Source organism: Mastigoproctus giganteus, chromosome 2 (genome assembly GCF_048544385.1).
Source record: "Mastigoproctus giganteus isolate SK-2022 chromosome 2, ASM4854438v1, whole genome shotgun sequence".
NCBI lineage: Eukaryota > Metazoa > Arthropoda > Arachnida > Uropygi > Thelyphonidae > Mastigoproctus > Mastigoproctus giganteus.
This window is the reverse complement of record NC_143576.1, coordinates 225,888,314-225,913,090: the sequence shown is the minus strand read 5'-3', so window position 1 is coordinate 225,913,090 and position 24,777 is coordinate 225,888,314. Positions and strand designations below refer to the sequence as shown.

The following is a 24,777-nucleotide window of genomic DNA, read 5'->3' as shown; positions in this document are numbered from 1 at the left end:
AAGGACCTGGGGGTAATTGTGCAGGCAGATATGGAGTTCTCTGAGCTGTGCAGGCAGGCTGCAAGAGTAGCTCATGGTGTCTTATCAATAATATACAGGAATTTTTCTAGCAGGGATAAGGGGGTGATTATTCCCTTGTATAAGGCAATGGTCAGGCCATACCTTGAGTACTGTATACAGGTCTGGAGGCCTCATTTCAAGAAGGATGTAGAGCTGCTGGAACGAGTACAGAGAAGGGCAACAAGATTAGTGAATGGAACAAAGGGTTGCTCTTACGAAGAAAGGCTTAAGTTTTGCAAATTACAGTGTCTGGAGACTAGGCACCGGCGAGGTGATCTGATAGAGGTGTATAAAGCCTTGAATGGTTTGAGCATGCTCAATGCTGATGGGATTCTGCCTCTTACTCAGAATAATCACCTGAGAGGGCATAAATTCAAATTGAGGAAAGACAGATGTAGGATAGATGTGTGGAAATTTGCCTTTAGCCAGTGGGTGGTTGGTTGGTTGGTGGAGCAGACTTCCATCCCTTGTTGTGGAAGTTGATAGCCTAAATAAATTTAAGGCTCAGCTGGACAGGTATTTCGAACGAATGGAGGGGTGAAGTGGAAGTTTTTTTTTTTTTGTTTTTTTTTTTGGCTGATGCTGCATAAGCTTGTGATGCAAGAAAGCTTGCTTTCTAGCATCATATGCCTCTACTAATGCTAATGCTAAAAAAGGATGTAGAACTGCTGAATTGGCTATCAAGAAGGGCAATGAGATTGTTGAGGGGAACAGAAAGGTGCTCCTACCAAGAAAGGCTTCAGCTCTGCAAATTGCAGCATCTGGAGACTAGGCACCTGCAAAGTGATCTGATTGAGATGTTTAGGGCTTTGAATGGCTTGAGCAAACTCAATGCAGATGGGATTCTTCCTCTTGCTCAGACTATGCATGCAAGGGGGGCATAAATTCAAACTGAGGAAGGATGGTTGCAGAATAGATGTGCGGAAGTTTGCCTTCAGCCAATAGGTGGTTGATTGATTGCTGGTACAAATTTCCATCTGTCATTGTGGAAGTGTATAGTTTGAATAAATGCAAGGAAGAACTTGACAAATTATTGGAGGGTATAAATAGGTGAAATTTTTTTTTTTTTGGCTGATGCTGTATAAGCTTGCTTTTTTGCATAATTTTCCACCACTAATACTAATTTGCCACTACTAATACTAATAACTAATAATATGCAGAGGATGTTTCAAATTTTTACTGTAGTATTACTCACAAGGATAAAAAATTAAAATTAATGAGCTACATTAAGAGCTTTTAAATGTAGTTGCATCAGTCAGATTACAACTAACTCTCAAGACATGAAAAAGCCAGTGCCCAACAAAGGGTTAAATGAAATAAAAAAAAATTTAAAACAAATTAATCCCATTACAATAATTTGTAAGGAGATTTGTTTAAAATTTAGGAAGGAAATCAATTTGGTCCCCCCATATCCCTATTCTAAAGTAATACTTCTCTATAGTCCAGGATCATGAACACCAACAAGTATAAACTTCTGAATTTCTTCTACTGTATATATAATAGATTTCTGTTACTTAATTTTCATGCTTTCTTGAAAATTGCATAATAGAATTGAATAGTTCTGTAAAGACTTATAAATGTAAAATTTAATATTCAAATGGCTAAAAAATCATAGCAAATGGAGATTAATTCAATTCCTGGTACCACAAATTTGACTAGAATATAATTATTCATTTCTACACATAGAAATGAATAATTATATTCTAGTCACTTTTTTCCTACTCTGCCCTTAATAAAATAACCAGATTTAATGGTGAAATCTCATTATTATGATAAATTTAAGGCATTTGACAAAATCTTAATCCTAGCATACATAATAAATTAGAAAAAAAATTTAATTATTTAAAATTAAGTATTAAAACTCACCTGAAACAATAAAAAGGCATCAGCGGCACATGGATGTAATGACTTTGGTGGGATTTTACTGCCTGCTTTAAGTTCCTCTATATTTATATCATCCTTTAAACCTACACAAGGATAAAACATCAGATACTTATTTTCTGCAGGAAGGTTCTTGGCGGCTGAAAAACTTGATGAGAAAGGATTTGAGAATTAGACTATTAGACTTAACACCAATGAGAATTATAAACCTTTTGGAAAATTGCTTCCCTTCTCCATTGCACATGTCAATGCATTGCTGATGCAGATCCTTATATATTTTTGTGCTATATTAAGGAGGCACTATCATTCAGTTACTCAAATATGACCACTGAACAATGATACAACCATTCCAAGTTAGCAATGTAATCTGGCAAGGAGGACTTTAAAAAAAGGATGTATGGTATACTGTGATGCTTAGATGTAAGCTCACCATCCCTTCTTATATTGACAGGTGCAATATGGCTTAAGTAGCACTTCCAACAGAAACTCCTATAATAACATCTCTTCTGCCATGCAGTATAAGTCTTTTGAAGTTTTCATGGGCGTCATGCAGATTCAAAATTCTTTATATTTTGAATATACAACTTTAAAACAGTTTTCACAGGCTAGCCAATATATATATATAACCCACCAGACAAAAGTTATCCAGATCAGCTGGTGTACCTTACTATCTCTATTCCACCAGCTGTGAATGAAGTATAAGTCCAATATGTGTGTAAGCAGGGTCATTACCAATGTTATGTTATTAGTAATAGAATAGCCAAATGATGCAAGTAAGCAGATTTTTTTCTGCATCTTCAAAAAATAAATAAATTCCTAATCACTCAATTTTACTATTTACAAGAACTGGCTATCCAATTCACTTTCAACTGTGGAAAACTTTGCTGCTTCAACTACCCTTCAGAAGTAACTAATTCCAGTGATCTAAAAAGTGTTATCCAAGGGTAAACTATTAGATCCAGCCTTCTATTGCTCCATAAAATTTAATACTTGTATCTCCTTATTCGGCTCTCCCAATAAGTGAAAATGTAGCATTTACATTAATTTAGTCATTCATTAAATTGAGGTGTTATAACACCTCAATTGGTGTAATTATAACACCTCAATTCAGGTGTTATACACCTTTACTGAGGTGTATACCACCACAATAAAGTTGCCCTCCCAAGGCATCTAGTTGGCAAGGTTTGCAACCACACTTCTATGCTTTTCTTATAAGGAAAATGATTAGTGCTCCTTAGCAAACTGCTCTTCTTTGAAGAATCTCTATAAATTCTTTTTTTAGGTGCAGCCTTCAGACTTATATACAATATTCTAAATGAGGTCTTTCACCATCAAATCTTACATAAGGAATAATGACATCCTACAATAGTTATTGTGAAGGTAAAGCTGAAAACTGACACCAATGACTTTGGAGGTTTATTCTTCCTCTCTCACACATAATGATCTCTTATTACTTTTCCAAAGACTTTAAGCTCTTAATCTGTTGCAACTTATCTACTAATGACTGCTGCTGTAAGCCTAATCCCTATACTGTCTTATTTTATATTTATCAAAATATCTTAAGAAAGGAAATTAATAAACTTCCCATCTCTAATCCTTATGGTCCAGATAATATTTCCAACTTTGTTATTAAGTGAGACCTTTCACCTTCTTGGCTTTGGCACCTATAGGATGTGTCAACTTGATCTTGTGGTTTAAGTTTATCCCTGTCCTAAAAGCAAGAATCCAACAATAATGAAAGATTGTTCTCCAATTTTGACTTTTTCTTCCTTACTTTCAAAGAATGCTTCTCTCCATTCTTACTGATCAGATTTCTGCCCTCCAACTTTGCTCACATTCACTATGAGCATTTCTACCCTTACCAACCTATTTTAAACTTTAGTTTTTGCTTCTGACATAATTAATAGGATGTGTCAACTTGATATATGGACTTAGCATCAGAATTTTATGCTGTCTGACCCTCAATTCTTGTGAATCTCTTTAGAGCATTTTTACATTATTCACAATGATGTGCTACTCTTCATTTGCTCTTCTCTAATTAACAGAACTCTTATCCTACAACATAACTTGTCCTAGAGACCAATATCTCTCCCTGGATCCCCAAGGAAATACTGTCACCTCTTTTTTTCATCTTAAGAAATTAATCCTCATCTTCTCTTAGAAAACATTCCTCTTGTCACATATGCTCAACATCTGGGTTGTCTCCTGTACCTCGGAAAAAAGCTAGCTAGATGCAATAACACTTTTATTAGTGATTCATTATCCTTTCTTGAATATTTTAAAAGGTTTTGACTAAATATTAACCCTTCTAATGTGTTATACTCGTTGAATAATAAACTGAAAAATAAAAGGATCTGGTGTTTTTCATTCCAACGTTCTGTTTCAGACCAAAATTAATCAACTAAAAGTTCATTCTTTGAGAAAGGTGTGGATCCTGAGACAGAACTTAATTAGCACATATCTGATTCTACTAAAGTATATTCAAACTCATCTTCTTTACATGACATTGTACAGTGAAGTTTTGTTAGTCATTTCTCCTTCTAACTGAAAGAATTTCTCTTGGTTAAGTACAATGGTCGGTCCATAAGTAATGTCTGTTTGGCAAACAAACTATTTTGTAAATAAATTAGTATCATGAAGTTTTATATATTGCTAACATAGATATTAAAACATAAACATGCCAAAATAAAAGTTTCTGTCTATTACAGATCTGAAGTTACAAGCAGGCAAACTGATGTGCATTTCTGAAAAAAGCCAGTGATAGAGTTCCTTTTAAAATCAGGAGAAAATTTGGTCGTCAACATTCACAAAAAATTGAGGACACTACAGACACTACTGATGTAGGCAATGTTTGTAGATGGCTTGCACATGTTAAAGATGAAGTCATTAACAATTTTGACCAATCAAAGTCTGCGTGCATATTAAAGAAAATGCATATTTTGGATGACATAATTTTCAAAAATACATGGTAATAACCACATATGGAATGATGCAAGAACTAGTGTTCAAAGAGAAGTGCAGTAAGTATATTATACACATTTAATTATAAGAAAATAATCTGCAAATGGGTACCCTAACTATTAACAAGAGAAATGAAATTCTCCAGGCAGGAAACCTGGCAAGACCTGCTGTAGAAGTGCAATAACTTTCGAGGAAATTTTTTTAAAGACCTGACAACAAAAAATGAGACTCAGTTCTATCACTGTGACCCTTGTTGTTAACGCCAGTCTATGGAATCACATCTGCTATCTTCAGTGAGGAAAAAAATTTCAAATTGAAGATCGGAAAAAATGATGCCCAGAGTGTATTGGGACAGGATGCCTCAATTTTGGCTGATTTTTTAAAGAAAGGTCAGATTATAAATAAGGGAAGAAATTGCCAAACACTTTAAAGATTAGTAGGGATATAAAACAAAAAACGAAGGCTCTAACAGGACCAAATCACATTACACCATGATAATGCCAGGCTATACACTGCCTGTAAGACTCAGAAGAAAATTTCAGACCTAGTGGAGAATTTTGCCTCATCCTACCTACAACCTAGACTTGGCCCTAACTGATTTTTTTCCCTACTTCGATATATGAAAAAATATCTTCATGGAAAACACTTTTTGAGAATGAGGAGCTGAAAAAGGCAACGACAACCCTTTTACAACAGTGAATAAGTGATATGACAAAAATGTATTGATGAGTACGATGGCAAAAATGTACTGATAAACAAGGTAGATATATAGAATAATGTACATATGATTCAATATTTGCCCCACTTTCCAGTGGGGCAAAGATAACTTAATTGATTTCAATCCTTCTAAAACTCAGTCCTGTCATATATCTCGCAAAATGAATTGTTCTACTCCTATGCTTATCTTCAACGACATTTTGATTTCTAGGCAAGATCATATATCTCTATTGGGGATTACCCTGACTTCTAATCTCTCTTGGCATAAGCACATTACAAATATTACTTCCTCTGTAACTAAAAAACTGGGTTTTCTCTTTTGCTCTTGCTGTTACTTTTCTTCCAAACAGCTGTTCACTCTGTACAAATTGCAAATCTGCCCTATCATGGAATGTGAATATTGTTCGCACATCTGGGGCGGTGTCCCCAAAACTCCTCTCAGGCTTCTAGATTCCATTAAAAAAAATGACAGTTAGGTTAATTAATGACTCATTTCTAAAAAAAGTCCTTCCACTCTCTGTCTCATACATGTTCTGTTTCTGCTGCATGCCTTTTCTATAGATACTTCCATGGGCACTGTTATTCTGAATTGGCTTCTATAATTCCTGCTCTCTCTTTTAAAGCAGTCTGAACATGTGCCGCAATCAGTCAACAACCTTTTACTGTCCAACTTCTAACTCACAGAACCAACTTTTCTTCTTCCTCATTTATTCATTTAACTTCTATTTTCTGGAACAGTCTTCTTTCATATATATTTCCTGAAAATTACAATCTACAGAAGTTCAAGTTTAATGCCAACAAGTATCTTCTTTCATCTTCTCAACCTTCAACCCATGCACGGTAATAAGCAGTGTAGGTTATAATACCTCTTGTTTTTGGGGTTTTCAAAGAAAAAAAAAAAGCCAACTAACATGCTGAATATTGATCTCTATGTAGTCTGTAGTGACTCTAAATATAAGGAAGATATGATAAAACTAATCTCTCTTAACTCCTCGTGTGAACTGTATTGTTACCATATGCAATATTATTAACTATATTTTATTATTACTATTATAGTTGTACTATGTCTTACTATACAGATGAGGGAGAGTGGTGTATGTTAAACTAACTGGTCACAATTTTCTGATCTATCCATTAAGTAACATTGACTCTTGCTCATGCAAACCCCTCTGGCTGTAGCAGTAAATGCTAAGTATAATAGATACTTACCCTTTACTGAATAATAGATAGCTAATACATTGCAACTATTTCCATTGACCAACAAAAAGATATTTAGCTGAATTTAGATAAATGACTTTAAATGAGATATTTTCTTCACAGGTAATTACTATCAAGAAATGAACTACTCTAACACTTTATACATCACAATGAACAATTTTAGTAAATGAGAATTTCATTACAAATCCTTTACCAGGTTCACATATTCCTTGTTCACATGTAGAAACTGATTGTGCATGTGAATCTGGTAAATGGTTTGTAATGTGACACTTATTTATTAAAATTATTTATTGTGGTGTATAAAGCGTTAAAACAGTTTATTTCTTGAAACGATATTTATTTATTTATTTATTATTCCCCTTACAATGCGGTTTCAATGAAAATCACTTAATGTTAATACATCATTTAATTTTCTCAACTTACTGAGAACCATGAAACAAATATTCCTCAATCTGTGATACGTGAAATACCAAATTTTCCACAAAATATGTATTGAAATGCAAGGTAATAATTTCTTTAAAATAAATAATAAATTAGTTAAGTAAACCAGTTTGTGAAACAGTTTTATTGCTTTAGCTCACTAGTTTAAATATAAACATTACAGAATTTACAAATGATATATATCTTAATAAACTTTCTATGTGTAATATCAATGATATTTAGCATTAGTGTAGAATTTTCCTGAAATTTTGTTTAAGAAAACCCTACATCTCAGCTTGAGATTGGACAACTCAACCCAAATTTCAAAGGCCTCAATACTTACCCCAATAAATAAAGTAACAAACATAAAATACAGGATGATTCAAAATTGGGAAAAACCCAAAATGAAAGAGCTGACTTCTTTCATTTTAATAACCATATGTAATTATATAATTTTGCAGCTAGGGCTTCGAGTACTGTCAGTTGTTCAGTAGTTGTTACTACTACTACTGTTCTGCAATTGGGGTTACAATTACACAAACTCATCTATAGGTTCATCTATGACAAAGCCATCATGACATATTTCCTGGCTGAGCATGAACAAGTGTTTATAATCAAACAATACTTTTATTTAAAATCATATGTCAAGAAAAATACAAATATAAATCAAGAATTTCATGATTAGTAACCAATTTTTGTGAAACAAGCAAGATTTACAAAAAAAAAGAACAATGCCTTTATTGTTAAGCAAAACCAAAAAAACCCCCAAAACTTGATGTTAGTCAATGTTTACTTCTATTGCCTAAAAATCAAGAAGTCTTGAATCACAAGTAGGTTAGGTATAACTTAAGTACACAAAGGGCTGTTTAAAAATTTAGGCCTCCTTCCCTCTCATATTCATGTAATGCATAAACTTAAAGATAAGATAAAGACTTTAAAGACCTGAACTGAATAAAGAAAAAATAATGCATTATTTTTTCTTTATCCAGTTCAGTTCTGAAAATATTAAAGCAGGTGGATTTTTCAAAATTTGTTATAATTTTTTTAAAATTACTTATCATTATAGTTATAATTACTTGAGTGCATAATTTAATAGTAAAAGAATTAATAATTTTTGGTTACTGACATCTAGGTTGTGCAAATTTTGAATCACCTTGCACAACAGCATTTTGTAAAGTAATTTTTAAAAATTTTTCATTTTAAACATGCTTATAGATGTCATACCTTCATGATGAGTAGTGTCTTCTGCCTGAACTCTTTCAAATACCACTGCTACTAATTGTCTCACTGTAGCTGATGCAGTATTATTGGTTGTGCTATTCTTGGTAAAGTGTAACCGGAAACATAAAACAAGTGCCTGGAAGATAGAGCATTAATTTGCATACACACACACTACCCATAAAGATATGTGTTCTAATGGCTATTTTGAAGGAAGGGGTGAGAGTAATACATTACTATGAAGAAGTAAGGTACGAAGAAAATATGCACAGAAAATATATATCAAAACTAATCTTTTCAAATACACAGATAAAACATATCAATACTAATTTTATCAGTTTTAAAAATCACTGTATGTTAAAACAATATACACTCAAAACCATTTTTCAAAAAGATAATTCTGCAAGTATTAAATACTGTAGTGGAAAATAATTTTTAAACCTCATTTTTCTTTTTATCATGTTCTGATCTTCAATCTTAAAACCAGAAAATAAACTGATCTATTTTCCAATGATATTAGCATTAGCAGAGGCATATGTGCAAGAAATCAAGCTTATACAGCATCAGCCAAAAAAAAAAAACTCTTCCCATTTCACTGATCCATTCATTCCAAATGTTTGTCTAGTTCTGCCTTGAATTTATTTCAACTTCCACAACAACAGATAGAAGTCTGTTCCAGCAATCAACTATCCACTGGCTAAAGGCTAATTTCCACACATCTATTCTACAATTGCCTTTCCTCAATTTGAATCTATGCCCCCTCAGGTTTGTAATCCAAGCAAGAGGAAGAATCCCATCAGCATTGAGCCTGCTCAATCCATTCAAGGTCTTTACACCTCAATTAGATCGCCTCACAGGTGTAAAGTCTCCAGACACTGCAATTTGCAGAACTTAAGCCTTTCTTCGTAAGAGCACCCCCTTTGTTCCCCTCACCAGTCTTGCTGCCCTTCTCTGTACTTGTTCTAGCAACTCTACATCCTTCCTAAAATGAGGCTTCCAGACCTATACACAGTACTCAAGGTGTGGCCTGACCATTGCCTTATACAAGGGGATAATCACCTCCTTATTCCTGCTCACAAAATTCCTGTATATCATTGACAAGACCCCAAGAACTATTGGCAGCCTGCTCAGAAAACTTCATATCTGACTACACAATTACCCCCAGGTCTCTTCCATTCTCCACTACACTGAGTGTAACACCACCCAGTTGGTAAATTTATCTGGGGTTACTGCTACCATATGCAGTACTAGCAACCCCACCCCCATATAACACGGTACTTCTACAACACAGTTTCATTCTAACATGATTGATAAATTGCGTCAATCCTCGCACAACACGGTTAGAGAATTGCGGCATACCTCCCATAACACAGTATTTTTGAGCTTTTGTGCAGGGAAAATCTTGTTATTATGTTCAATGTAATTTTTCAACATTTCCATTTTTTTTTTGTGAATCCCTGCTGTTGGCTTGCTAGTCATTATGCAAAAAAAAAAAAAAAAAAATTGGGAAATCCCCATGTTAGGTTCTGTGCCATTGAACTTGTGCGTGTTTGAGACCATAAAAAATTGTGACTTCGAAGCTTGCAGTTTGTGACCTTTAAGGTTTTTGTAAGGGTATTTTGGTTTTTATTTGATCGTTTATATGTTTTTCCGGGTACGTATTATTAAACTTTGTTCTTAACAACCGTATTGGAATAATTTCCTTGTTGTGAATTAAATTCCAGCCCTAAATTATGCCTAAGGAACTTAGGCATAATTTTGTAACTGCAGGTTTATTTAAAGAATGGTTTCTAAATTGTTTTGTGCCAGCTATGGAAAACTATTTAAACGGAAAAATTTAGATTTCAAAGTTTTTGTACTATTGGACAACACCAGGCCATCCAAAATGTTGAAGTAATGTTCCTACCACCTGATACAACTTCTTTAATTCAAAGAAGAAAAAAATACAGTGTATATCCAGTAATTAGAATTTAATGACAAAGAAACTTTCAGGGCAAATGGACCCCTTCCTCAGCAAATGTTTTCTGAAGGGGGGGTCCATTCGCCCTGAAAGCTTCTTTGTCATTAAATTCTACTGTATTATATACTGTATTATTTTTCTTCTTTAAGTCATGGAATCCAGTACCACAAGCCCATTTGCATTTATTCTTTAATTCAGCCATTAGATCAAGACATTATATCTACCTTTAAAACCTATTATGTCAGAAAATTGTTACAATGGATTTTGGAAAAAAAAATTTATTCCAAATCTATTGAAGTGATAGAGGCATGGAAACATTTTTCAATTGTGGACTGTATCAGAATCATAGCTTTATCTCTCAAACAAGTAAAACCATTAACACGTGCTTGTTGGAAAAATGTATGGCCAGAGTCAGTTCATTCAGGAAATATGGTTGAACCGGCAGAAAACAGTATCAGTGCAATAGTAGAACTTGTTAAGTCGGTAGGACGGGAAGGTTTTGATGATGTGAATACTGAAGACATTCAAGAATTACTGGTAGAAAAAGGCAGGCAGGCGAAGCGAATTTGGTGGAAATGGCATCGGAGGTAAACAAAATCAATTCAAAGGATGAAAATTCGGACATTTCAAATTTTACACTAAAAAGGATATGGGATGACATAAACTTAGCCAAGCAATTAGAATCTTGTTTTCTGAATGCAGATCCTTCGACTGAAAGGAACACAAAGTTCAAAATGGAGCATCAAAAATGCTTTGCTCCATACGATGCAATTTAGAAAGATCCATCAAGCAAAAGCAAACAAATACTAGAATACAGATTTTTTAAAGAGAGCAGAAGATACACAAAATCTAGATGCTGCAGAAGAAAGTTCAAAAGGTTAAGATATTCTGCAACAGAGAAAAAAAATGTTCTTATTTGATTGTGCTTGGCAGCAATGAAGAGATAGAAAATTAAATGAGCATACATTATCGGACATATATGCATCAGAGTTTGCAAGAAGTTTGTTCAGTTCTTATTATTTTTAATAAAAATTAAGTTTCCGGTAGTTATAAAAAAATATGTATTTTTGTTAGCTTTTGGAACGTAAATCCCCTTTTTGTACTGGTTCTTAGTCTTGTATAACACAATTTTGCACTACATGAGATTTTATAGGAACCTAAATACCGTGTGTTATACAAGGGTTACCTATACTTTGCATTTGTCGATGTTAAACATCAGTTGTCACTTCTCAGCCCATCTGCCCAACTTTTCCAGATCCTGTTGCAGCAGCATACTGTCATTAACAACCCTGCCAACCTTTGTATCATCTGCAAACTTTGACATTAAGCTTGATATACCTTCATCAATATCATTGCTAAATATACAAAACAACAATGGGCTACACACCGAACCCTGAGGGGCACCAATAATAACATTAGTCCACGAAGAGCAGTATTCATTAATTACCACTCTCTGCCTTCTCCCACTCAACCATCCTTTTAAGGAACAGAAGTCAAACTAATTAATAAACTAATTGATCCTCCTGTGAATTGGAAATACATTTGCACATCTCCAGTCTGTGGGGACTTCCCCTGAATTCAAGGATGTTCTCAAATATATAACTATGGCTCAATAGCCAGCCACCATCAACTATTTTTTGCCAAAGTTATAGGGAAACAGTTTTCAGGAAACTATAGTTCTTTTGATTAGCCTAAGCAAAATAAACTGTTTTGATAACTAGTGCTCAAATAGCATAGTTTCATGGCATAGCAGATCAAATTTCTCCTGAAGTTTTTAACAAGTAATGCTGTTTTCCTGTACTGGATAAGAAAAAAGAGAAATCTTTTGTTTTCTTACATTGCTTGTAGTAATGTGTTGATGATGCAAAAAAAAAAGAGCAAGAGATATTTTTCAGCATGTACAGATCAGATCAGGACTGTATCATTCACATTGAAGCCTTTAACCATTAAACAGTAAAGAAACACTTTTGTTCCTGTATAAAAATGGATCACAGCCACTGTTTGCAGGAGCACTTTGTAATTTCTTTACAGAAATTACAAAATGTTCCCATTTTAGCAAATCTTCAGAACTAGCATTCCAAAAATAAAAGAATTAACTTGGATATAGTTGGTTGGTTGATTTAGAGATTTCTTAGGTGCATCGGCAACTATGGCCATAATGTGCCATACATATGGTAAGAATTTATGGTATTTCCTGTCAGATAGAGATAACTGCAAAAAATAGTACCAGCAAGTTAGTTTTTAACTAGTTAAAGGAGGTGGTACACATTAATCATTTTGAGAATGGTAAAAATGCTTGAGACATTTGTTTTATTGCCTAAAAGTGAAGTAAGTAAAAGAGGGTCTTTTGTTGTGGCTGGAGTGAAGAGGATTCTTGTGTTCTCTTGCATATTTTGGGCATTCAACAATTTGGATATAGCACTAATTATAAAACTATAAATGGAACTTTTAGGAACTACTCTTCCTTCAATGGCTGATCTCATGGTGAAGGGACAACTTAAGTTTCCTGAAAAACGTTTTGATTATAAAATACTTGAAATGAAACATTTCAACTTTCAAATCAACTTGCCAATTAGTACAAAGAACTAGTTGAAAAGATAAATGAAAATTACAAAAAAATGGGATGCAGAATAGATGCCAGTCAAGCTTCATTACTTACACAACTCATCTGGATTTTTTTAGACTAAATCTGGGCAATATTAATGAATAATAAGGAGATATTCTACCCAGGATGTACAGTAAAGTGAGAAGTACTAAGGAAAGTGAAATGAAGTTATGATTGGTGACTTTATCTGGTTCTTGGTTCAGAGTTGTTGCAATGACCACAAAAGACAGACAATAAAATGTACATTTTTAAGGAAATTTTTTGATTATTCCATGGAGTGCTTCTCCTTTTTAATTTGTTACTTTTAGCTTATTGTTTATTTTAGCAAAATTTAATAAGGTTTTGGGTGTTTCGGGAATAGGCATACTAAAATAAATCTTGCAATCAACAATGAAACATAAGAAATAAAACTTTATTAAAATATAGTGGAAAAAAAAAAGTACAGTATAACAGAATCTTTATAAAGAATAGAAGCTAAATCATAGAAATAAAAAATATACACATAAATACTAAATGCAATAAAATAGGATATTAACTAAAATTAATAAAAACAAATAAATAAAGGTGGTTTCAGAGAGATGTGCTACTTTATCAACTTTGAAGGCAAGTAGTATTGATACCATAATTATATTGCAGACCAGAGAATATATGATATGTGCTACAACAGATCAACACAGATTGTGAACAGTGACTATGAAACACAGAAGTACAAAAAAAAAAAAAAATGAGAGAGAAAATATTAGCCATCACACTCTTTTACTTGATCAAGTAGGATGATGTACATTTGCTGTGTTATAAGTTCACCATCATCATGTTGTAAAATAATAATCTCCATTATAGGGTGTACATGAATTCCATGATTGTGATTAATGTTGAAACCCACCACAGCTATATGAAGTGCTTCCAACCAGGAATGATTATGAGAACCAGGTACAAGACCAAAAATTTCCACACAGGAACATGGGTTACAATTAACATGATGCTCACACCAATAATGCTCAGCAACAGTGGAATAGGTGAAGCTGGACTGGTGAATAATTAGATTATATTCTAATCTAATGGACTGGTGAGGTGGACTGGTGAATAATCAGATTATGGTCACAAAGACTATAATCTGACTCATCAATACAGCATACCCAATAACCCACGCATGTGATCCAATAAACAGAACCTGCATGTTGTAGCAAGGAAATGACAGATTTAACTCTGGAACCACTGACTATTACAACTTCCTGTCAAGGGGCTGCACATGACCAATATGACAGCTTCACAAAACCCTAGTAAGATGTGCAGAAACACCCAGACAGTTGGAAATATAAGCAGTGGCTTTGGCTCTTGAGGTTGTTAGCATTAGCATTAGTAGAGGCATATGATGCAAGAAAGCAAGCTTATTCAGCATCAGCCAAAAAAAAAAAAAAAAAAAAAAAACAACCACTACTCCCATTTCACCCCTCAATTCGTTCGAAATACCTGTCCAGCTGAGCCTTAAATTTGTTTAGGCAATCAACTTCAACAACAAGCGATGGAAGTCTATTCCACAAACCAACTGCCCGCTGGCTAAAGGCGAATTTCCGCACATCTATCCGACATCCGTCCTTCCTCAATTTGAATTTATGCCCTCTCAGGTGATTATTCTGAGCAAGAGGAAGAATCCCATCGGCATTGAGCATGCTCAAGCGCCATTCAAAGCCTTGTACACCTCTATCAGATCACCTCGGCGATGCCTAGTCTCCAGGCTCTGTAATTTGCAAAACTTAAGCCTTTCTTCGTAAGAGCAACCCTTTGTTCCATTCACTAATCTTGTTGCCCTTCTCTGTACTCGTTCCAGCAGCTCTACATCCTTCTTGAAATGAGGCCTCCAGACCTGTATACAGTACTCAAGGTGTGGCCTGACCAATGCCTTATACAAGGGAATAATCACATCCCTGTCCCTGCTAGAAAAATTCCTGTATATCATTGACAAATTCCTGTATATCATTGACAATTGTGAGAGATTGTCACAGACATTCTACATTCTCTCAGATATGCCAGACAAGCTGTACTTGCTACCTGGGAGTCTAAAACGCTGATGGAACCGATATTTGGGTGACACTCAAGTCAAGTGGACCCAATTTCGGTGAAGTCCGGATGGTCTGTGACAGCCAAATCCTCTGCTTGCACCTTCACGATGGTGGGACTGCTAGTAATTCTGGGTATAACCTCCATGCACAAGTACGTGGTGGGTGACCACCCAGGTGTGAACCAACGTAAGTAGGGGTCGAGGTGTGGCACCCACACCACATGGAGGAATGCTGCCCCTCTATGTTACCAGGCAGTACTAGGTGGTAGATGACTCTCATCAACCGGTGCAATACCACCACTTTGCTTATTGGAGGCTTGAAGTGGTGGAACTCATGTTTTAGTCTCTAGAGCTAAGTTCCGGTCAACCCTTCCCTATCTCTTCCATCATGCAGTATGATTGATGACTTTTGAGGTTATGATGAACATCATGGCGAGATCCAATATTTCTTACATTTCGAGGGTACAGCTCTAAAACGGTGTTCGCAGGCCGGCCACTAGTTAGTACACCAGACCGAACCTATTGGTAACTCTCTAGGAGGCTTCCATCTCAGCTAGTGTATAATCTTGCTACCTCTACTCTGCCAGATAGTGACTGGAGGGAGTCCAAGTAGTGTGTATGCGGGGAGCATTGTTGAGGCCACGTTATGTCAATGATCTGAGTATATTCTTACCATGTGTATGCCATATCCAAAAATTTCATTACTTCATACAGCATGTCCCACCCACTTTTTCTTACTATTGAATACACCATGAATTGTCAAACTAATAGAGCAAGCTTATCTGCGAAAAGATCTAAACTTCCCTAGCACTTCCTAATTCATTTCACAAATATACGTGGTCTCAATTCTAATCTCAACGATGTCCATTTCCACTTGCAGTCTGCCAAACCCCATGTACTTTTTCTGACAGAATCTCAGTTATCGGTTGATTCAACTACTGCTCATCTCAGATGCCCAAATTATTCCCTGTATGATTCCTTTCACCTCAAAGGTGGTACTTGTGCATATGTCCGTTCTGATATTCCCTGTCAGAGACTTGGCAATTTGGAATCTCCTCACTTTGATCTTTTCTGGCTTAAAATCTCTCTACCTCATTGTGTCAAATTCATCTGTTGTCTCTACCATTCTCCCAACTCCACTAATCTCTTGGAGCTCTTTGACTAGCTCTCTGTTTGCAACTTGACTTTCTTCAGTCCAACTTTCCTAACAGTGAGGTAATTTTCCTTGGTGATTTTAATGTTCACAACTCCAGCTGGCTTCCATTTTCTAGTCCCACCGACCCAGCTCGTCAAGATGCTGAGGCTTTTGCAATTACTAATGACCTTGCACAGACTGTTCATTTACCTACAAGACTACTGAACAATCCTAATCATACAGCCAATACGCTTGATCTTTTTCTCACAAACAACCCTTCTAAATACACGGTTGAAGTGAGAGGTCCTTTAGGCACTTCAGATCACAACTTGGTGACTGTCTCTTTTCCAATGGAACCTTTATCTCATGGCTATTCCCAACCTTGTGTTGTTTGGCATTACAAGAATGCAAAATGGGATGACCTGTGAGACTTCTTTTCTTCGGTCAGATTACTGTTTCAAAACTTCTGATGTCAACGTTTGCTCAGATCGTGTCAGTGAAATTATTCTTGCAGGAATGGAATCCTTTATCGCACACTCCACTTTAAAATCTTGTCCTTTAAATAAACCCAGGTTTTCCAATAAATGTGCTAAGGCTGTTCAAGAGAAGAATGTTGCATATCCTAATTGGCTTCTAATTCTTCAGTTTCATTTTCTGCCTACACCAAAGCTTGCAACAATTGTAAAGCAGTTATTAATCAGTCCAAACTAGAGTATGAACAGGCTAAGAGTAGAAAACTTGCTTCTTGCCCTAATGGTAGTCGAGCATTCTGGTCTCTTGCCAAAGCTTTTGCCCATCTCTGCTCCCACCTCTGTCCAAACCAGATGGTTCTGTTGTCACTTCAGCCAAGGATAAAGCTGACCTGTCAGCATCCCATTTTTCTTCCAACTCATGTATTAATGATCTTGGTAAAACACCTCCCACCATTCCCAACACGCTCCATTCAATGCCTCCTGTGGTCTTCCGTCAAAAGGATGTCAGAAGGATTTTGACGAATCTTGATGCTAAGAAAGCTCCAGGTCTGATGGTATTTCTCCACTTGTTCTCAAAACCTGTGCTGCTGAACTTACTCCTATTCTTTGCCGCCTTTTTTCACTTTCTTATTCCAAAGGTGTTTTTCCTTCTGCTTGGAAATTTGCTCATATCCAGGCAGTTCCTAAAAAGGGTCACAAATCCCTCCCATTCAATTATCGTCCCATTGCAATTACTTCTACTCTTTCTAAAGTAATGGAGAAATCAATTAATCGCCAACTCTTAAAATACCTAGAAACCTTCCGTCTGATCAACGATTGCCAGTATGGATTCCATCAGTGTCGATCCACTAGTGATATTCTGGCTTACGTTACCCATTTATGGACTAATTCAATGGAAAGGTTCGGTGAAACACAAGTAGTTGCTCTTGACATCTCAAAGGCTTTCGATTGTGTTTGGCATAAAGGTCTTGTAAACAAGCTTCCATCCTATGGTTTTGCCAACTGTTTTTAGTAATTGGTTATCCAGTTTTCTCTCTGATCACTCACTGAGGGTGATGGTAGATGGCTCTCTGTCTTCTAACTTCTCCACTAATGCCGGTGTCCCCCAAGGTTCAGGTCTTTCCCCCACTCTATTACTCTTGTATATTAATGTCCCCCAAGGTTCAGGTCTTTCCCCCACTCTATTACTCTTGTATATTAATGACCTTCTTCCATTGACTGAAAATCCTATCAATAGTTTTGCCGATGATAGCACATTGCATTCCACTTTCCATTTTGAGAAACCTTGTCCTGCTCAATCAGCTTCAACTTATCTAAAATCTGCTACCAATTCCTTAAATGTTGATCTTCAGGTAATTTTCCAGCGGGGCAAAGACAACTTAGTTGATTTCAACCTTTCTAAAGCTCAGTCTTGTCTTATATCTCGCAAAAAGGATTCTTCTGCTCCTATGCTTATCTTTAGTGGCACTCCGATTTCTAGGCAAAATGATATATCTCTTTTGGGAATTACCGACTTCTAATCTCTCTTGGCACAAGCACATTAGAGATATTGCTTCTTCTGCATCTAAAAAACTTGGTTTTCTCTTTCGCTCTCGGCATTACTTTTCTTCCAAACAGCTGCTCACTCTGTATAAATCGCAAATCCGCCCTGCCATGGAATATTGTTCCCACATCTGGGGTGGTGCCCCCAAAACCTCTCTCAGGCTGCTTGATTCCATTCAGAAGAGGGCAGTTCGGTTAATTAATGATTCATCTCTAACAGAGTCTCTCCACTTGCTGTCTCATAGATGTACTGTTTCTGCTGCATGCCTCTTCTACAGATACTTCCATGGGCACTGTTCTTCTGAATTGGCTTCTATAATTCCCGCTCTCTCTTTCAAAACAGTCCGAACACATGCCGCCACCAGCCAACATCCATTTACTGTCCAACTTCAAAATCACAGGACCAACTTTTCATCTTCCTTGTTTATTCATTCAACTGCCGTTTTCTGGAACAACCTTCCTTCATACGTATTTCCTGAAAATCAGAGTCTACAGAAGTTCAAGTCCAATGTCAACAAATATCTTCTTTCGTCTTCTCAACCTCCAAACCAAGCACGGTACTAAGTACTATAGGTTCTTATACCTCTTGTGTTTGGGGTTTACATAAAAAAAAAAAAAAAAACTGCAATCAGAATGGAAACTGAATTATTCCCATACAATTGAAATCTATCCAGACCATTGGTGGGGGGTAGGGATATCTGCACCTGAACAAATCCACCCTGATCCTAGAATCTCAGCATCATTGTCAGCAAGGAAATTAGAGTGTGACTATCCTCCTCAACAAAGTAATGCTCATACTACACTACACTATGTAGATATCCTGGGGCCAGTGACATCTTATAATAGGTAAACTGTCCCTTGCATGTTGGTTTTCTATATAACAAGGTCGCCAAACAGGAACCCATGCACTGAACCCAAAAATCTATAAATGGGAGAGCATAATCCACTTACAACTCCATACTAAAAGAGATATAAAAAGACAAGGATTTGAGTATTGGAGGAACAGTGCCTCTGTCTTTGCCAGAGCCTAACAGGCACCAGCAAATTCAAAACTATGTCCTGCTCCTAGGTCACCATGATAACATCAGCTATGGGGACTCTGACTGTGGCACCCATATCTGTAGCCTGAATCTGATGATACAAGTTATTGCCAAATGTGATTGTGCCAGATAGCATTAGAATTAACATTCGTAGAGGCATATGATGCAAAAAAGCAAGCTTATATAGCATCAGCCAAAAAAAAAAAAAAAACACACTTTACATTTCACCTATCCATTCACTCCAAATGTTTGTCTAGTTCTGCCTTGAACTTATTTAAGTTGACTTCAGCTACAATGGATGGAAGTTCGTTCCAATTATCAACAACCAGCTGGCTAAAGGCAAATTTCCACACATCTATTCTACAACTGTCTATCCTCATTTTCAATTTCAGTCAGTGAGTAATCTGAGCAATAGGAAGAATTCCAACAGCATTGAGCTTGCTCAAACCATTCAAGGCCTTATCTCGCAGGTGTCTAGTTTCCAGACACTGCAATTTGCAGAACATAACCCTTTCTTGGTAACAGCAACCCTTTGTTCCAATCACCAATCTTGTTGCCCTACTCTGTGCTCATTACAGCAGCTCTACATCCTTCCTAAAATGAGGCCTCCAGACCTGTATGCAGTACTCGTGGTGTGGGCTTATACAAAGGAATACTCACCTCCTTATCCCTGCTAGCAAAATTCCTATATATCATTGACAAGACTCCATGACCTGCTCTTGCAGCCCATCTGCACTGCTCAGAGAACTTCATATCTAACACCACAATTACCTCCAAGTCTTTTTCATTCTCCACATTCCTGAGTGTAGTACCACACAGTTGGTACATTTCTCTTGGGTTATTACCCATATGCAGTACTTTGCATTTGTCAAATCTGCAAACTTGGACATTAGCCTGATCTACCTTCATCAATATCATTGATAAATACTGAAAACAACAATGGGCTCAGCACAGAACCCTGGGGGGACTCTACTAATAACATTAGACCACATAGAGCAGTGTCCATTTATTACCACTCTCTGCCATCTCCCACTCAATCATCCTTTTATCCATTGTAGCAACTTGCCCTTAATGCCATACAGCTCCAATTTGTACAGCAATCTTCGATGTGCAACAGTATCAAAAGCTTTCCTACAATCCAAGTATATGATATCAAAAATAATTTTTGCATCCAGTTCCTTTGTGATCGTATCATAGTATCCAATCAGATTTGTCAGACAAGACTTCCCTTTAACAAACCCATGCTGTGTGCTGTGTCTGAACTATAACTGCAGTCTTGTCTAGATGATCCTGCAATGCATCTTTAACCAGTGACTCCATTATTTTACCCGGAACAGAAGTTAAACTAACTGTTCCGTAATTACTCGTTTCCCCCTTCGATCCCCCTTTGTAAATTGGGGATACATTTGCACATCTCCAGTCCATGGGGACTTCTCCTGAGTCCAAGGAAGCTATCATAATTATGGCTAAGGTTTGCTTACTTCCTTTAATATAAGTCGATAGATCCCATTCACCCCAGGTGCCTTTCTTGTGTTCAATTTAAACAATTTCTCCTCCACTTTGATCTCAGTTATTACAAAATCATTTAGCTTCCTGCCAGAGTTTGATAAGCTTCTGGCATCCACTTCCCTAGAGACTTCCTCATGTGTGAATGTAGATGCAAAATACTCATTCAGTTTGTCAGCCACCTGAGCAAGATCATCAACAGTCGAACCATCGATATCAAATGATAATCAAGATAAACAAATATTTAAGGCATTTCAAATACCATTTACAGGTCCTGTCCTTCAGCATGAAATTCTGTCTCCAATAGTAACCTTGTGAAAGCAGTTACTGGCTAAATCAGAATAGATATAACAGGGAAACCATGTGAAAGGAAACCACGATATCACTGTTCAGGATGTTAAAATACTTAATGTTCTGCAAAAAATGAACACTACTATTAACAACATAATTTGTTTTTTTTGTAATTTGTGAAAACAACCCAGCAATATGCTTGGAAAACTCATATATCAGGGTTCCATAACAAGCAACAATTGGATGCAAAGGAATGCCTGTTTTGTGCATTTTCTAGCAAACCACAGAACTGATTGGCATACTACATCACAGGCTACATGGTATTTCCTATAATAAGGCCAGGAACATGCAAAATCTTAAAAGTATGATGCATCCCACAATTTTTATGCCGTTATCCAAAGTTTTATGTAACTCAAGAAGTACATGAATCTGAGATTTATCATTCTTGCCAGCAAGAAAAATTTAATGCCCTTATTCACACAGCTTGTAATGATTATCATTTGGAGAATAATAGTGCTTCTAGTTGAGGGTTTAGTGTCAGACAACATTAACTACAAAATCATTTTGTAGTAAACGTTTTTGTAATTAACCTAGAAAAAGTCATTTGACATTTTCTTGGTTTACCATAAATGTGCTTATAGTCCAAGCTAACTTGTAAACTACTAGAGAAATACATTTCTATGACGTGATATGCATTTCTATTTGTATAAAGTTAAACTACAGTTGTCTTAAAACAAAAATACAATTTTGTAGTTAACATTGTCTGACACCAAGCCCTCATAGTGATACTTCACAATTTGTGCTTAATTTAAATAATGAGTTATCAGTGGATCAATGGGAGCTTCTGTCTTTAGATCTAGGTTTTGCTGTGTTACCCCCCCCCCCAAGACCTCCAATTACACAACTGGCCATGGGAGTGGAGTCTTGGTTTTCCCATGTTCTTCAGCAAAACAGAGATGCATTTTAAGGTGACAACTATATTGCAACATGTTTGTCCAGTGATTCCCCACTCTCGGCCATGTTCAACGAAAAGCCTTTAATTCTATGTGCAGGGACTGGGATATTGTTGCCTTACCAGTGAACACAGGTTAGTGTACTGTGGTGTTGAACAAATAAGATTATGTTCAAAAAGGTTTACCATTGTTAGAGAATTAGCAGGTTTCAACACAAATGGATCTACACATTACTGGCAAGGTGAGGCCTGTGGATGAAATTCTGTTTTATATTTTAAGAAATTAACTTTGACTTGCACGTGTTAGGGTAGTTGACCTCCAAAACTTCTTTTCGTGATCATCACATAGCAATAGTGTACAATAGATGGGAGGTCTTATAATCTCGGTGGTATAAATCAGCAAATAGCTGAAATTTTTCCCCCCCATCAATGACTACTTCATTTTGCCCATATCTTGGAAAACTGAAATTTGGACAAATTACTTGTGTCATTTTGATGTAAACATTTTGTTTTCCACATGTCAAAACACAATGTTTACATGTAGGTTGGAACTTACTCTCCTGAAATATTAATAAAAAAAATATTAAATATTTATTTTTCAAATAAAACCCGTTTTTGAAACAAGAGGTTAATTTTTCAAGCAGTTCTAAGGGTACAGTCTTTTTTAAAATTAATATAAAGATTTTTTAAATAATTGATAATGACATGGTATTTATAATGACACAGTCATTGCAGAAGAGCCTGCATATACCTTTGCAAGTGTCTCTCCCTGAACAACGCTATTGGTAGTAAGTAAGAGAGTAACAGTCTGAAGTAATTTCAGTTCTTCAGTTCCACTTTCCATCAGGTTCCAAAGGCATGATATAATATTTACTGCTGCTGCCTAATCAAAATACAAAATATGCAAATACAATTATTCAAAAGAATTGGTGTTATAATATTTGAATCTTCAAAAGTATAATACAGTAAATCCTCAAATTAACAGACTTCAGGAATAACACACAGCAATCAGTGAACCAGATTTTTCATCTCTAGGGGATCCCGTGATGTGACTGCCTCATTCTGATGGTATTTACATTAAGTTACAATATTTTAATTAACAAAAAAGCAAATTTAATGAGGAATAGTTAACGGAAAGGCTGGCTTTACATTTGTTTATCAATACAGTATCAGCTAGAAAAACAAAAATCCTGAATGAAACACTTTTGTTCTTTTTTAATAACCACTGAAAGCAATTTTTTGAAATTCTGTATTTGTATTTACAGTTCCTGATATAAGCAAAACCAAATTCATGTAACCTGTTGCCTTTACAAGATTCACACTGTGAAGGGTGCAAGGGAGCCAAGTTTCCAAGTATCAGCCTTATGAACATGTTGTACATCAGTAGCATGTTATCTGAACCTCCAGTAAGGGAACTTAAGAGTTCTTCAGACTCTGAATAAACTTCAATCAAGAGTTAGCACTGCCACTATATGACATGGAAAATGTCAAGCTCTTTTATTCCACACAACTAATAAGTGCAATAAAATAGATTATTACAACATTTAATGCTTTTTACTTCACAGTAAAGCACTTTTCTTAACATTCTAGCAATTTTAATAACCATGTATTTCTTTTGAGTTTAATGGGATTTAGTAGACAGACCTTATCCCAAAATGGTCTGTTAAACTGAGATTTAGTGTAATAAGTAAAATGATTGAAGTAGCTTTATTTGTTAATAAAATTTTCTCATAATTCCTAATCTATTTTTTATGATATGAGTAATTTTCAACAATTTTGTTTTCAATTTCAGAAATGAACAATTGGAGAAATCAACAAAAAGTGTAAGAGAAAAGTTCTCTAAAATTTATAGCTTAAATATAAAGGAGGTGAAGATCATGAGGCAAAATAAAGGAACAACTAATCTTAGCAAATAACAAACTATGCTACATCATTGAGAAAGTTTAATAACATGAACTTTAATTAAATAAACATACTAACATAAAAAAGACAATAAATATAAAACTGAGGAATACAACAAAACTAATGATTTAGAGATACATATCCTCTTCTGTGGTTAATAAATTATCTCCATATTAAAACTTTAAAACAGAAAAACTGCCTAAAAATTGTCAAGAACTCAGTTAAAATCAGTACAAGTTGCAACTTCAAGCAGAAAACAATGACATATGAAAGCTGACACAGAGAGACATACCAGCTCAGTTTACTTTCTAAAGTTTCATTTCCCTTTTGATTGGCATCAGAAAGAATTTTACATATTTCTTACTCCGGACATAAATAAAGGACATTTATAACTGATACCTGGAGGTGCAGGAATGACAGAGTTGGTGAGGCAGAGAGCTCAACATAATCAAGGGGACACTTAATTAGTGACTTGAGGGATATGTGCAAGCTGTCATCTCTTAGCAGCCAGGCATGCCACCTGCCTAGGAGCGAGAAGGCTGGAGCATTGAAATTTATTCTTGCTGTGTTTGTAGGCTGTGGAAGGTCAGAGCAATGACATAATTGTTTTTCAATGTGAATGCTTTTAGATAGTATCTGGTTGTTTCTGGCTGTGTTCTTTGCCTGGGTGATGGATTCTTACAGGTTCCAGAGATGTTGAGGAAGAAGGCAAACTATGCAGGGGGAGGAGATTATTCTTAATTATAATTCTCTCATATATTTTTTGGTAGTTTTTCTGTATGTGACAGGCTATTATGAAGGTTCTATTATGGTGAGTTATGCTTAGCATATTGTGGT

At 35.8% G+C, this 24,777-nt stretch overlaps 1 protein-coding gene across 3 annotated transcripts in view; it reads right to left on the bottom strand.

Annotated features, from left to right (window-relative positions):
* mon2 (Mon2 homolog, regulator of endosome-to-Golgi trafficking) overlaps nt 1–24,777 on the bottom strand; it is a 273,966-nt gene that overhangs the window by 209,116 nt on the left and 40,073 nt on the right. For all 3 annotated transcript variants that reach the window (XR_016548096.1, XM_090389771.1, XM_090389772.1), the window contains 3 exons: nt 22,790–22,921; nt 8,482–8,614; nt 1,927–2,027 (listed from right to left, as the gene is read on the bottom strand). Coding sequence is in view for 2 of the 3 variants with exons in the window: in XM_090389771.1 (XP_090245897.1) it covers nt 1,927–2,027; nt 8,482–8,614; nt 22,790–22,921 (366 nt within the window). In the remaining variant the exon portion in view is untranslated. The remainder of the gene's footprint in view (nt 1–1,926; nt 2,028–8,481; nt 8,615–22,789; nt 22,922–24,777) is intronic.